Genomic DNA, 14656 nt, shown 5'->3' with positions numbered 1-14656 from the left:
TGCTGAGTGCTGCTTATTAAGTGTAGTTACTTTATACTACCCAGTTTGAACCATAAATACCCACCTGAGTTTATTAAATATTAGGAATACATTTTCTTTTGCACTTTAGTTGTCTGTAAACCACAGCCAATAAATTATACATACTGGGAAGGTTAACATAGATAAACTATTGAGAAAATGAATTTTAAATGGTTACCGGACATAGCTTTCTGATTCTCTTTCCAAATAAACCGATATATCCCAGCTCACAGGATTCTTGGAAGACACTGAAGTATGTATATTTTATATAGCCCTGGATTATGGAAGCTCTTGAAATTCTGATCTGCTTCTTTTTATAGAGAGAATATTTAGTAAGATCTTTGCTTTTTTATCCTCATGAAAAGCCTGTTTCTAATGAAGGCGCCAGAGTTCTTAAAGAATGCTCTATTATCTCCCACCTATATCCTATATGGTAATTATGTTCAGCTTTATGCAAAATTATGTATGTTTTACACATGACGATTCTCACGGGTTGCCAATATCAAGGTATTTTTGGGTGCTTTGGTGCACGTGAAGAGACAGTTTTATCCTTGTGCAACATCACCTATACTGTAATGTTATGGTATATACTATTATTAAAAGAGATTACAGAAGGCCTGCTGTGGTCAACAGGTCCCTCTCTGCCTGCCATAGCTTCTAATACTAGTAAATGGAAAGCTTATTTTTGGATGCACACAGAGTAGTGTGCATCAGGTCAGAGTGTTTTGCAGTGTCAGACAAAACTCCATGTGTGCTACTGTGTAGCTACTTGGCTATAAACTAGGCAGTTGAATCCCCAGACACATTTTGCCACTTCCACTCTGCCCCAAACCTTGCTTCTGAGGATTTTGGGTAGAACTTCTATATTTTTCAGTGACGGGGTAAGCAAAAGATTCTGCTGCAAATTACTGTCATCCAGGACTGGGCTGTTACTGCGGGTGGCTAGGTGGGGGATTAAATTCAGATCAGTCTTGGACATTTCAGGTAAATTGACATGTTTGCACCCCAGCAAGACATGTATAGAATACTAGTACCAATTAAATACAAAAGCGGCAGTATACCTTAAAGGACAAGTCAAGTTTAAAGGAACAGTAACACCAAAAAATTAAAGAGTTTTAAAGTAAAAGAAATATAATGTACTGTTGTCCTGCACTGGTTAAAGTTGTGTGTTTGCTACTGTAACTCTACTATAGTTTATATAAATAAGCTGCTGTGTAGCCCTGGGGGCAGCCATTTAAGCTGGAAAAAAGGAGAAAAGGCACAGGTTACATAGCAGATAACGGATAAGCTCTGAAGAATACAATAGTGTTTTATCTGTTATCTGCTAAGTGCCTGTGCCTTTTCTCCTTTGAATGGCTGCCCCCATGGCTACACAGCTGCATTCTTTATAAACCATAGTAGTGTTCCTGAGGCAAACATAACAGTTGTACCAGTGCAGAGCAGCAGTACATTATATTGGAATTTCTTTTATACACTTGAATTTTTTGGTGTTACTGTTCCTTTAATACACTGGTGGCTTGGCTCGTTGGCTTGGGTGTGTGAACTTTAATAAAAAAATGTCCTATTTTCCTATTGTGTGCATTTACAAGTCTATACATCTGCAAGGAAGTCTTGCAAATTGCCCCCCGCAGTATATTAACCTTTCCTTGTCCTTTAAAAGTACAAGTTGTAACTTGTAAAAACTCCCATGTAAGTGACTTGTAAGACAATCGAACTAAAGGCATTATTGCATACTGTGAGACAGTGATTGCCCTGCAGGACAACTCGCAGCACTTCCCATTGATTTTGGCCGGTTGTTAAATTGAGCGCAGCAATCAAAACGTCCATGTGACACGAGCCTCCAAAATGCTGCATAGAATTACATTGAAAAGCTATATTTTGAAAGGGATAAAAGATAAAAACAAATAAGATAAAGATAAAAACAAATACATGTAATCTTACAAATAATACTTTAGAGAGGAAAAGTAAAAATTTGGACAAGGTCACTGACTTTTGCTGCTGGAATCAGGCAATTAGACCAGTTACTGTCTGAGTGAGACCCTATGTAGTAATGAATGCTTCCATTGTAAGAATTACCTTGTGTCAACATCTGACTGTATTGTTGCCCTTATTATGGTGTGCTGGATTTACAGCTTATCTCACACTATACACACTGCTTTCCCGCTCATGAGAAAAGATCTGGCGCAGTTGAATGGAACTTTGGATCAAGCTTTTTTAACCTGCGTGATTTTCAGTGTATTAATTTGTAATACAGACTGACAAGCTCCAGATTCCAGAAACCTAGAGAGCACTTTAGTGGCTTTACATTTCTCATTATATAGCTGAATACAGTGTGTCCCTGCCTAAAAAGTAAACATTGTATTGGGGAATGAGCACAGTGTTTTAACACTTTCACTACTAGACTGATTTTCACACTTGATTGCCATTATTGCCAGCAGATTTTTGAGGTTGTTATGCTCTTTGGCTTTAGGGGCAGTATCTGGGGGAACTTTTAATTACATTTTTCTTGCATATTTGCATGTATGTACATTTGTGGAAGCTGCCATAGTTTTCACAGCTGAGGTGAACTCAAATATTTTCTAAAAACATTGACATCGCCATCTGCTGGTTTTATTAAACATAGTTATTCATTGCCAATAAAAACACTCTTGTGATGTATATCCCTAACATAAGTTATAAGGGTGCCTGGCCGGCTTGGCCTGGCACTGCTTGGATGTTGCTCCCAGAGGCCTCAAAGTAGGTGCTTATTTTTGAATTTCTGGTAAGGAGGTAAGTTTTGGTTGCATAAAAGCCAAGTATAATGCCAAACAGAGCCTTCTGTATGCTGCCAGTCCACATAGGGGCTATTACGTAGCTAATTATAGCTCTTATTGGTACCCCATGCTTGTGTTGCTCCACAACACTTTTTCCATTTAAATGTGGCTCACGGGTATAAAAGGTTGGGAATCCCTGCTGTAAATGTTAAAGCATCTTAGAAATCACCTGGAAGTTCCATGCCCTGTATAAACTGACTCAGCCTTCAGCTATAAAATATACATTTCATTTATCTTTCTTGAATATTACTTCATTGTATCATTTTAGGTGCCCTTTTTTTGAACCCCAACCTTTAGTTATATCAATGGCTTGGTTTGTAGCCTGGGGAGATCCTTTCCCTTTGAACACCCCGCACCCGTGTCTGTAACCTGCAATTTACTGCCAAAGGTGCAGAATGAAGAGTACCGTCAGATTTCAGCACAGAGTTGTACCATATTAGTCATAAGAGGGAGAACAAATGATGGGTTACATTACACCTTTTATTGGCCAAGGTTACAATGCAAACCTTTGAGACTACTTAAGCACCTGATGCCAGCCTTGTTACAGTTATTACTATTCTGTTAACAACTGGTAGCTCAGCAAAATACTTAAAGTGATACTGGCACTAAAAAACAACTCTTCAAAATCTGAATGTACATAAAAAGTTGCCTTTAGGTCACGTTTATTGTTTTTCACTGATAGATTTGCTTTTGTAATTAATTAACACTTGAAGTCCCTAACCTGACTGTTTTTCCAACCTGACTGTCACTTCTCAGCCTGTCAGTTATAGCTTCTAATGCTAACGGCCTACTGCTGCACAAATGGTAGCCCCCTCATAGAGGAACATGGGGGATCAGATAATGAATGCCCTTTTTTATACAAGACAGCACTTTATTTGCTTTAGTAGCCACAGAATGACACTGCCTGGAATTAGACATCTTGTTATCTACAAAAACCCCTAGATCCTTCTTTATTAAGGATACCTCCAACACACTACCATTCAGTAGATAGTTCGCGTTTATATTAATTCTACCAAAGTGCATAACTTTGCACTTGTCCACATTGAACCTCATTTTCCAGTTTGCTGCCCAGTTTTCCAATTTTGTCAAATCGCCCTGCAAAGCAGCAGCATCCTGCATGGAACTTATAGTTTTGCACAATTTAGTGTCATCAGCAAAAATAGAAACAGTACGCTCTATGCCCACCTCCAGGTCATTAATAAACAAGTTAAAAAGCAAAGGCCCAAGGACTGACCCCTGCGGTACTGCACTAACCACACTGGCCCAATTAGAAAATGTTCCATTTACCACCACTCTGTAATCTACCCTTCAGCCAGTTCTCTATCCAATTACAAATATTATGTTCAAGGCCAATATTTCTCAATTTATATATACTGTATATATATATATATATATATATATATATATATATATATATATATATATATATATATATAAAATATGAAACTCTCTCTTTTAATAGGTTACAAAGCTCTCTATCTGTGGATTGTGTGAATACATTAGCCTGCAGATTACATTATTTTCTTTATCCCAGCAAGCTTATTTCCCTTGAGCTGAGTGTCCTAAAGAAAATTACTAATGAAATTCCAAATATGAAATCCCCTGTGTTTATAGTTTTAGGTGAAATGTATTTTAAAGAGAAAGTTACAGTTGATTTGCTATTATAAAATGAAGCTTTATGCACATACACACTCATACCAGAGTATGTCTGACATACAAACAATTTACATTTTTTTAATATTGTAATTTTTGAGTAAGATGTTTCTTTTGATAATTGACAAGTGACTATGATGACTGACCTCTTACCATGGCCAGTCCTGGTGGCCCAGGGACATGTGGAAATAGGGAAAAAAACACGGCAGGCAGGAAAAACCATAGCCTGGTTTGTTTTTTAAACAAGGGGCAAGCCAGTCTGGGGTATCAAGTCAGCTATTATAGTCACTTTCTACCGTATTGGCACCCCCAGTGGTTGAACCTTTTTTCCCCTTTAAGATTTGCCTGAATGGATATTTGAGACAGACTATAAATATATAAATATATAAACTGAGATTATAAATGCACAGGTTTTTTGATATTCAGTTCCTGACTGTCATCACAGACAAGTGGAGGTAGCCCTTTTTTGGAGTAAAAGTGGTGGAAAACATATCTCCAGATTCACAGAAATCCGCCAAAATTCCGACTCAACCGCCACTTTTCCGTTTTTGGGAAAAGAAAGACAGTTTACAGACACTTTTGTGAATTTGTCGTTTGAACAACATTTATACAATGTTTTAACAACATTTTTTCAAAATGGAGTAAAGCTCAGTGTAACTGTCAGACCAATTCTAAGCTCTTTTGTTTTGTTTTACCCAGTCTCCATTTCACACCTAAGGTAGGGGCCCCATGGGGGAATCAGTAACATATTAATGGGGATTAGCAGCCTATTGTTAGGGGACAAGTCTCTGTCTAACCCTAGAACAATAGGTGCAAAAAGCCTCATTAACATTTTATAAACAAGTAAAACACTAATTAAAAAAATGTTAATTTATATCTTATAAATAAAAAGTTTTTACCTCACATTTGCATGATTATGCTAGTTTTAGCTTAATCAATGCAAAAATAACATTTTGTGTTAATATATTGTAAACATTTTTATTAAAAGGAAAAGTAAAGCCTTTTCAGTCCCCACCTGTTCCCAGCAGCCATCTTGGTGGCACATACACACTGGCACCCAAACTGGGATATTGGGGTACAGGGTTGGACTGGCCCAACAGGGCACTGGATAAAAACCCGGGGGGCCCTAGTCCTGTTGGACCTCTTTTCACCAGGCATGTTGGGGATTGCTGTTGCCAAGTAATGAGTAGGGGCTAGAGAAGACGGTATTTATACCCCTAAATCTTATTACAGAAGTGGAATTACACAGAAATATAGAAAACATATGAAAGCCCAGATTGTCCTGAAAAAAATGATGTATAGTTTCTCTGGACAAACTAAAATAACCCTGCAGGAAATGCCCCAAAGTGAAATGACAAATGGCATATGAAATGCAAAATCCTGCTGGTAAAATCCTTACCCCAAGGCTCATGTAGCTGTGGGACTGGGTCTGATGGCACCGACAGATTTACTAACAGCTAAAGGCAAATTATTAAAAAAAATGTTGGGAAAATGACAAATTCTGAAAACTGTCTGTTTAAAAGACAAATCACAAAAGTGGAGATAGAGGTTTGTGAATTAGGTGGAAAATCCGACAAATCTATCTCCACTTTTATTTTGTCTCAATATCACCACTTTTGTGAATTCGATACAGCACACAACAGCCATGGCTTAACTGTAAATATATCCTATATTTACACAAGAGCCATAAATATCCTGAAAAAAATGTTTTTATTAACTATGCTCAGTGATGCCATTTGTTATTATTGGTTATTTTACAACAGGGGTGTAGCTAAGTGAAGAGTTACGGGCTGATCAGTTGGATCTAACCATGAGGGTTTTAAAAGCTAGCTGGTCCATAACTAAGAAACAATGGTGTGAATGTGTGTGTACTGCTACAGAACCATGAATTGACAAGAGAATACTGGTTTATAAATCGGCAGTAATCTTTGCACAATACTGCAGACTAATTTTCCTTCTTGGCAGAATTAAAAGCCATATTTGAAGACATTTTGTTGTCCTGACATTTGCTTTGCAGGTATATTATTCCCTAAATAAACAGTGATTGGTGATGGTATTAAAGGAGAACTAAAGCCTAACTAAAGAAGCAGGGCAGAAATGTTGTACATTATGTTTTTGGCTTCTCTACCAGCCCAAGGCAACCACAGCCATTTAGCAGGGAAGATCTGTGCCTCCAAAGATGCCCCAGTAGCTCCCCATCTTCTTTTCTGCTGATTCCCTGAGTCCTTGTAGATAATAAACTTGGTGGTAGCAAGCAATGTCAGGCAGCAGCTGCAAGGGCAAACAAGGTTTTGAGCTGTATTAAAAGGGGTATAGATTCACGGGAGGAGGGGGTTATTTTTCCCCTTTACAGAGCGCTGGTAAGGCCCCATGTAGAATATGCTGTTCAGTTTTGGTCTCCAGTGCTCAAACGGGACATTATTGAATTAGAGAGGGTCCAGAGAAGGGCAACTAAGTTGGTAAAGGGTATGGAAAGTCTCAGTTATGAAGAAAGACTGGCCAAGTTGGGTCTGTTTACACTGGAGAAGAGGCGCTTAAGAGGTGACATGATAACTATGTATAAATATATAAAGGGATCATATAATAACCTCTCTAATGTTTTATTTACCAGTGGGTCCTTCCAACGGACACGAGGGCACCCACTCCGTTTAGAAGAAGGGAGGTTCCATTTAAATATTCAGAAAGGATTTTTTACCGTGAGAGCTGTGAACTACTATAAATTCCCTCCCTGAATCAGTCGTACTGGCTGATACATTATATAACTTTAAGAAGGGGCTGGATGGATTCTTAGCAAGTGAGGGAATACAGGGTTATGGGAGATAGCTCTCAGTACAAGTGAGGGAATACAGGGTTATGGGAGATAGCTCTCAGTACAAGTGAGGGAATACAGGGTTATGGGAGATAGCTCTCAGTACAAGTGAGGGAATACAGGGTTATGGGAGATAGCTCTCAGTACAAGTGAGGGAATACAGGGGTATGGGAGATAGCTCTCAGTACAAGTGAGGGAATACAGGGGTAGGGGAGATAGCTCTCAATACAAGTGAGGGAATACAGGGTTATGGGAGATAGCTCTCAGTACAAGTGAGGGAATACAGGGTTATGGGAGATAGCTCTCAGTACAAGTGAGGGAATACAGGGTTATGGGAGATAGCTCTCAGTACAAGTGAGGGAATACAGGGGTATGGGAGATAGCTCTCAGTACAAGTGAGGGAATACAGGGTTATGGGAGATAGCTCTCAGTACAAGTGAGGGAATACAGGGGTATGGGAGATAGCTCTCAGTACAAGTGAGGGAATACAGGGTTATGGGAGATAGCTCTTAGTACAAGTGAGGGAATACAGGGTTATGGGAGATAGCTCTCAGTACAAGTGAGGGAATACAGGGGTATGGGAGATAGCTCTCAGTACAAGTGAGGGAATACAGGGTTATGGGAGATAGCTCTCAGTACAAGTGAGGGAATACAGGGTTATGGGAGATAGCTCTCAGTACAAGTGAGGGAATACAGGGGTATGGGAGATAGCTCTTAGTACAAGTTGATCCAGGGACTGGTCCGATTGCCATCTTGGGGTCAGGAATTTTTACCCCTCTGCGGCAAATTAGAGAGGGGGGTTAGATGGGGTTTTTTGCCTTCCTCTGGATCAACTAGTAGTTAGGCACGTTATATATAGGCATTATGGTTGAACGTGATGGACGTATGCCTTTTTTTAATCTAATTAACTATGTTACTATGTTACTATGCTCTGTGCTGCTGTCACTTACTGAGCATAGGGACTGTTTCACAATATACTGTATATATATATATATATAGGATATAAATTTCTCAATATAAGGCTGATTAGTAATTAATACAGATAATTACTACCTGGCAGTTCTGAAACCAGTGCAATTAGCATCAGAATTTAATAATCAGCCCTGTAGCATCAGCTTATATGACAGACAAATCTAATTTTCTGCTTGATAATTTATTGTGACCCCAAATCTTAGCTTCTCAACTGATGCCCAGAGCATACTGAGTATATGAGTGTCGCCACACTTTCCAAGATGGGGAGCTCCTGCAACATGATTGATGTCCTGGGTCATTACTGCTACTGAGATGCTTAAACTTTAGGCTGGCACATTTACTTACTAGTATATATTCAAGAAACACCACCATGTATACTGGTATATATTCAAGAAACACCACCAAATTCCTTTTATATCTAGCAGCCTCATAATACAGTCAGTGTTTTTATACTATGCATAGTTTGCTAGTTTGCAGTTTTAAGCAACTGATAACTTGAAATAAAGGCAAAAATAAGTAATGTACATGAGTAGTTGGTTATTAGAGGAAATAAATATTCAAAGAAATGCATTGTAGTGATGACAAGCCAGCCTTATTAGCAAGCACTTGTAAGCACATACAGAACTATGGGATACTCTTAGCTCTGCTCATTTTACAGTGCCCAATGGAATGAATGGAAATATGTGTAGAAACATAGCACATTGTACATGGAGCCAGAAGCCTATCACCCTTGTGCTCTGTACAGTAGAATGCACAATTACAGATTTGGCATAGATGCCTATGTTAATCTACAGAGGTGAAGACATAATGGCTTAATAAAAAGCTTACATGCATAGTGAACCTGTTTTAATGAACCTTAAAAAGCTTCTATTCTTTACCTCATGTGATGTGTGAATAAAGAAATCACAGAGCAGTGTTGCAATCTGTAACTGCTTCTGTGGTGTTTTATATTGACTGTGTTACTGGAAGCACTTAACTTGACCATTTGCAGGTCTTTGGATCTATACCAAAAAATGTATATAATAACATTTCACATAAAAGATGCACTAATTTGGTTATCTACGGGCATTGTCATTTTCAAACATAATTTGTTGGCCTGGGGCTACAGAATTGCTTTGGTCAGTCAGTTTAGGGGTGGCCAATGATACACCCATGGGGAGTCAAATGCCAGTGTGCCAAAACTTGCAGATGCTGGCTGCAAAGGTATTTTTTAATGCATCCTTTTTTATATAAAAAAAACTTTGTTTTTCTTTGCAGTTGAAAGAGAAAATGTGCAGAAGAGAACCTTCACTCGATGGATAAACCTCCATTTGGAAAAGGTACAGTAACTGCTGAACCACTACCTTTCCCCCGCTGGCCTGGTAAAAACATTGAGACCTGAATATACAGTGGTACAGTCCTTCCCAGAGAACCTATTTACCACTACACAACTTCAATTAATCAACATTTATTACTACACTAATATAGACATGTGCCTATAGTTGTGTTGGGTTGGAAACCCCAACATACTGTTCTTCAACTTTGGCTTATTCTTCCGCTTCTTCTTATTATTATTCTTAGCGCCCCCCATTTTCTAAACGCTACTCCTCCTACAGATTTAGGGGTACAACACCCAAACTCCCCACACATCTTCGCCCTATAGCGGAGCAGGTTGCTTGTGCTTTTCTAAGCAATCCCGCCCCCCCATCTTTTTGTGGCGCTGCTCCGAACACCCCAATTTTCCCATTGACTTTGACAGGGAAGATTTTCAAACAGTCATGGGCTCAGCCTGAATGAAAATATGATGATTGCTGGATGCCCAAAAGTGGGTGGAGCTGTGAACAGCCAATCAGATTTTACCTATTGATTTGGCGAAAATTCAACCTGCTGCCATTCTCACAGTAATAACACCAGGGCCCCAAACTTTTTACACTTGGTCACTAGGGGACTGCAGTTTTAGTTTTGAAAAGTGGGCAGAGCCACCAACAGCCAATCAAATTTCTCTTATTGATTTTTATTGGTTTGATACCAGAGTTCCCAAACTTTGCATAGTCAGTCACTGGGTGACTACGCATTCAGGTTTGTTTGTTTTTTTTCTAAATGCAAAGTGGGAGGGGCCAACAACAGCCAATCAAATTTCACCCATTGTCTTTTCTGGGGAAATTGAAACTGCTGCCAATCTTACAGCTTTGAAGCTACACTCCCCAAACTTGAATCAAACAGTCATGGGCTCAGCCTGAATGAAAATGTGATGATTGTTGGATGCCCAAAAGTGGGCGGAGCTGTGAACAGTCAATCAGATTTTACCTATTGACTTGGTGGAAATCCAACCTGCTGCCATTCTCACAGTACTAACACCGGGTCCCCAAACTTTTTACAGTTGGTCACTAGGGGACTGCAGTTTTACTTTTGAAAAGTGGGCGGAGCCACCAACAACCAATCAGATTTCACCTATTGATTTTTATTGGTTTGTTGCCAGGGTTCCCAAACTTTGCATAACCAGTCACTGGGTGACTACGCATTTAAGTTTTTTTGTATTTTTTTAAGTTGGTGGAGCCACCAACAGCCAATCAGATTTTACCTATTGACTTTTAATGGGGAAATTCAACCTGCAGCCATTCTCACAGAATTAACACCAGGGTTCCCAAACTTTTCACAGTTGGTTACTAAAGGATTGCAGTTTTAGGTTAGAAAAAGTGGGCGGAGCAATTTCACCTATTGAATTTTATTGGTTAGTGCCAGGTTTCCCAAACTTTGCACATTCAGTGACTGGGTGACATCGTACTCAAGGTTAGAAAAAGGGGACGGGGCTGCCAAAAGCACATTTCTTTCATTGTTTTCAGTGGGGAAATTTTAACTGTTGCCATTCTCACATGTTTAATGCCAGGGTCCCCAAACATTGCACAGTTTGTCACTGGGTGACTATGTTCCAAGTTTAGAAAAGTGGGCGGGGCCAATAACAGCCAATCAGATTTCACCTATAGACTTCATATGATTAAATTTAAACTGCGGCCATTCTTTAAATATTAATACTAAGGTCCCCAAACTTTGCAGAGCTAGTCACCAGGTAACTGCGGTTCAGAGTTGGGAAAAGTGGGTGGAGCCACCAGCAGCCAATCAGATTTTAACTATTGGTTTTCAATGAGGAAATTCAACCTGATGCCATTCTCACAGTATTAACACCAGGGTCACTAGGGGACTGCATTTTTAGGTTTTAAAAAGTGGGTGGAGCCACCAACAGCAAATCAGACTTCACCTATTGAATTTTTTTGGCTTAAATTTAAAACGCTGCCTTTTTCACACTATTTATGTCAGGGTTCCCAAACTATGCACAGTCAGTCACTGGCTGACTACATATTCAGGGTTAGAACAAGTGGGCGGAGCCACCAACAGCCAATCCATTTCCACCCATTAAATTCCATTGGTTTATATTTAACTGATGCCATTATTTAAGTATTAATTCCAGAGTTGTTAAACTTTCCGGAGTTACTCACTGGGTATTTGCCGTCCAAAGTTAGAAAAAAGTGGGCGGAGACACCAACAGCTAATCACATTTCACCTATTTACTTTCAATGGTGAAGTGTAAAATGCTGTCATTCTCACACTATTTATGCCAGGGTGCCCATTTTTTGTCACTGGATGAACTCGACTCAAGGTTAGAAAAAGTGGTTACACCCACCAACCACCAATCACAATTTACCTATTGACTTTTATTAGTTTAAATTTAAACTGCTGCCGTTCTGTAACTATTAATCCTAGGGTCCCTAAACTTTGCAGAGTTAGTCACTGGGTAACTTCAGTTCCGTTCCAGGTTAGAAAAAGTGGGTGGAGCCACTAATCAGATGTCACTCGTTGACTTTCAGTGGGAAAATCTAAATTGCTGCCATTCAGACACTATTAAAACCAGGGTCCCCAAACTTTGCACAGTGGTTATTACTGTATAACTTTGGTCCAAGTTTAGAAACAGTGGGCAGAGCCAACAACAGATCAGATTTCATTCAGTGACTTCACGTTTTTCAACCCAACATAAAGTTTGTTCTCAAACTTCCCTTTCTAGTTTGTAATATTCTCTTATAATGCAATTATTTGTGTGACCCTGCATGGTTTATTGCACAAGAAGGTTGGACTTTAATATTACTTTCTGCTCTGCTGAAACACCATAATGCATATAGATTTCCACTTCCATGGCAATGATCAGAGTAAATGAAAGCTTATTACCACTCTCAGATATTTTTTTTTCCTTGTGCGCAAGTGGAATATGTATGACAAGAACTTCTGAAGCTTTCAGTGGCTTTTGTAAGCCAAGTACATCTATTTCCTACTGTTGGATCTGAGTTAAAGCCGCTATTACAACAGTACAAGAGCCCCAGTGGATTGATCTTTGCACCCACGGATAACTGTGGCTGACGGCTGTCAAGGGTTTTATAAGTATTTGGCATCTGAAAAAGCTATTAGCATGCTAACAATAATTAGATCATACAGAAACCTTCTGGTCTATGTTTATTCTCTCATACCAGCCCCATGAAGTCTTAGGAACATTGCAGGCATAAGAGCTGATTTGTCTGAATATGTTTTTTCTCTCCCCTTTGCTTCCACAAAGGAAAGAAATAAACCTCCTTTACTAAAGCTTCGCCTGCTAATGTCGGTGTGTTCAGTTTAACTGTCAAGCCAAATCACTTATAGGAATTGTGGGAAAATTTACCCTGGGGTTATCCATGAACTAGCAGATATTCCTTTAGCGGCTAAGATGACAGAAATTATAATAGGCCCATTTAACATACCAAGCAACACTAATCCTATAATAAAATATACTCACGCATGAAATTGCATAAACTAACATTAGGTAATATATGCCTTAACTACAACACGTTGATTGATCATTTTTACAGGTGCTGTGTAGCTTTATTATAGCAAATTTATTTTGCATGCATTCTAACTACCCTGCTAAAACTCTGGAATATTGAAGAAAGTATAAATAGGGTTTGTTTTCCATTTCATTCAAAATTACATTGTGCTTAAATGTCAAAAATAGAAAAATAAACAGCACAAAATAAGTATGGCAACATCACTAACAAACACAGCAGCACGGAACTGGATAAACTAATAAACACTAAGGGGCAGATTTATCAAAGTACGATTTTCGTACCTTTAAAAAGCACAATACAAAAAAAAATTTTGTTAAAAAATTCGTATCTTGAAATATGAAAAAATTGTATCTTATAGTATAATGTCCAAAAAGTACGAACAATTTGTATCTGAAGGATCGTAATCTGTAGGAAAACCTTTCTGACTTTGATCCTTCAGTGCATGATTTTGGAAGCCTCCCATAGGACTCAATGGCACTCTGCAGCTCCAACCTGGCCCAAGGAAAGTCTCCCATAGGGCTCAATGGCACTCTGCAGCTCCAACCTGGCCCAAGGAAAGTCTCCCATAGGGCTCAATGGCACTCTGCAGCTCCAACCTGGCCCAAGGAAAGTCTCCCATAGGGCTCAATGGCACTCTGCAGCTCCAACCTGGCCCAAGGAAAGTCTCCCATAGGGCTCAATGGCACTCTGCAGCTCCAACCTGGCCCAAGGAAAGTCTCCCATAGGGCTCAATGGCACTCTGCAGCTCCAACCCGGCCCAAGGAAAGTCTCCCATAGGGCTCAATGGCACTCTGCAGCTCCAACCTGGCCCAAGGAAAGTCTCCCATAGGGCTCAATGGCACTCTGCAGCTCCAACCTGGCCCAAGGAAAGTCTCCCATAGGGCTCAATGGCACTCTGCAGCTCCAACCCGGCCCAAGGAAAGCCTCCCATAGGGCTCAATGGCACTCTGCAGCTCCAACCCGGCCCAAGGAAAGTCTCCCATAGGACTCAATGGCACTCTGCAGCTCCAACCCGGCCCAAGGAAAGTCTCCCATAGGACTCAATGGCACTCTGCAGCTCCAACCCGGCCCAAGGAAAGCCTCCCATAGGACTCAATGGCACTCTGCAGCTCCAACCTGGCCCAAGGAAAGTCACAATACCGAAGCTTGAATGAATCCGAAACTTTTGCACTCGGCACAACAATACGATTTTGTTGCGCTTTTTTGCCGCAAAGTGCGAAAACGTTTCGCAAATGTATGAAAAAGTCGCAGAAAATACGCAAAAGTTGTAATATGAATTTTATGTATTTGGACCTGTCGTACTTTGATGAATGTGCCCCTAGGTTATTGCTCAGACCACACATAGTACAGGTATGCGATTACTTATCCGGGAACCCTTTATCCAGAAAGTTCCAAATTACGGAAAGTCCATTTCCCATAGACTCCATTATAAGCAAATAATTCTAATTTTAAAAAATGATTTCCTTTTTCTCTGTAATAAAAAAACAGTACCATGTATTTGATCCCAACTAAGATATAATTAGTCTTTATTGGAGGCAAAACAAGCC

At 39.6% G+C, this 14656-nt stretch overlaps 1 protein-coding gene across 1 annotated transcript in view; it reads left to right on the top strand.

Moving 5' to 3' along the window:
• clmn (calmin (calponin-like, transmembrane)) overlaps positions 1-14656 on the top strand; it is a 69641-nt gene that overhangs the window by 34316 nt on the left and 20669 nt on the right. The window contains exon 2 of the mRNA XM_002936068.5: positions 9523-9584. Coding sequence (XP_002936114.3) covers positions 9523-9584 — 62 coding nt within the window. The remainder of the gene's footprint in view (positions 1-9522; positions 9585-14656) is intronic.

Source organism: Xenopus tropicalis, chromosome 8 (assembly GCF_000004195.4).
Source record: "Xenopus tropicalis strain Nigerian chromosome 8, UCB_Xtro_10.0, whole genome shotgun sequence".
Lineage (NCBI taxonomy): Eukaryota > Metazoa > Chordata > Amphibia > Anura > Pipidae > Xenopus > Xenopus tropicalis.
The sequence above is the reverse complement of the archived record's forward strand: the minus strand, read 5'-3'. Positions and strand labels throughout refer to the sequence as shown.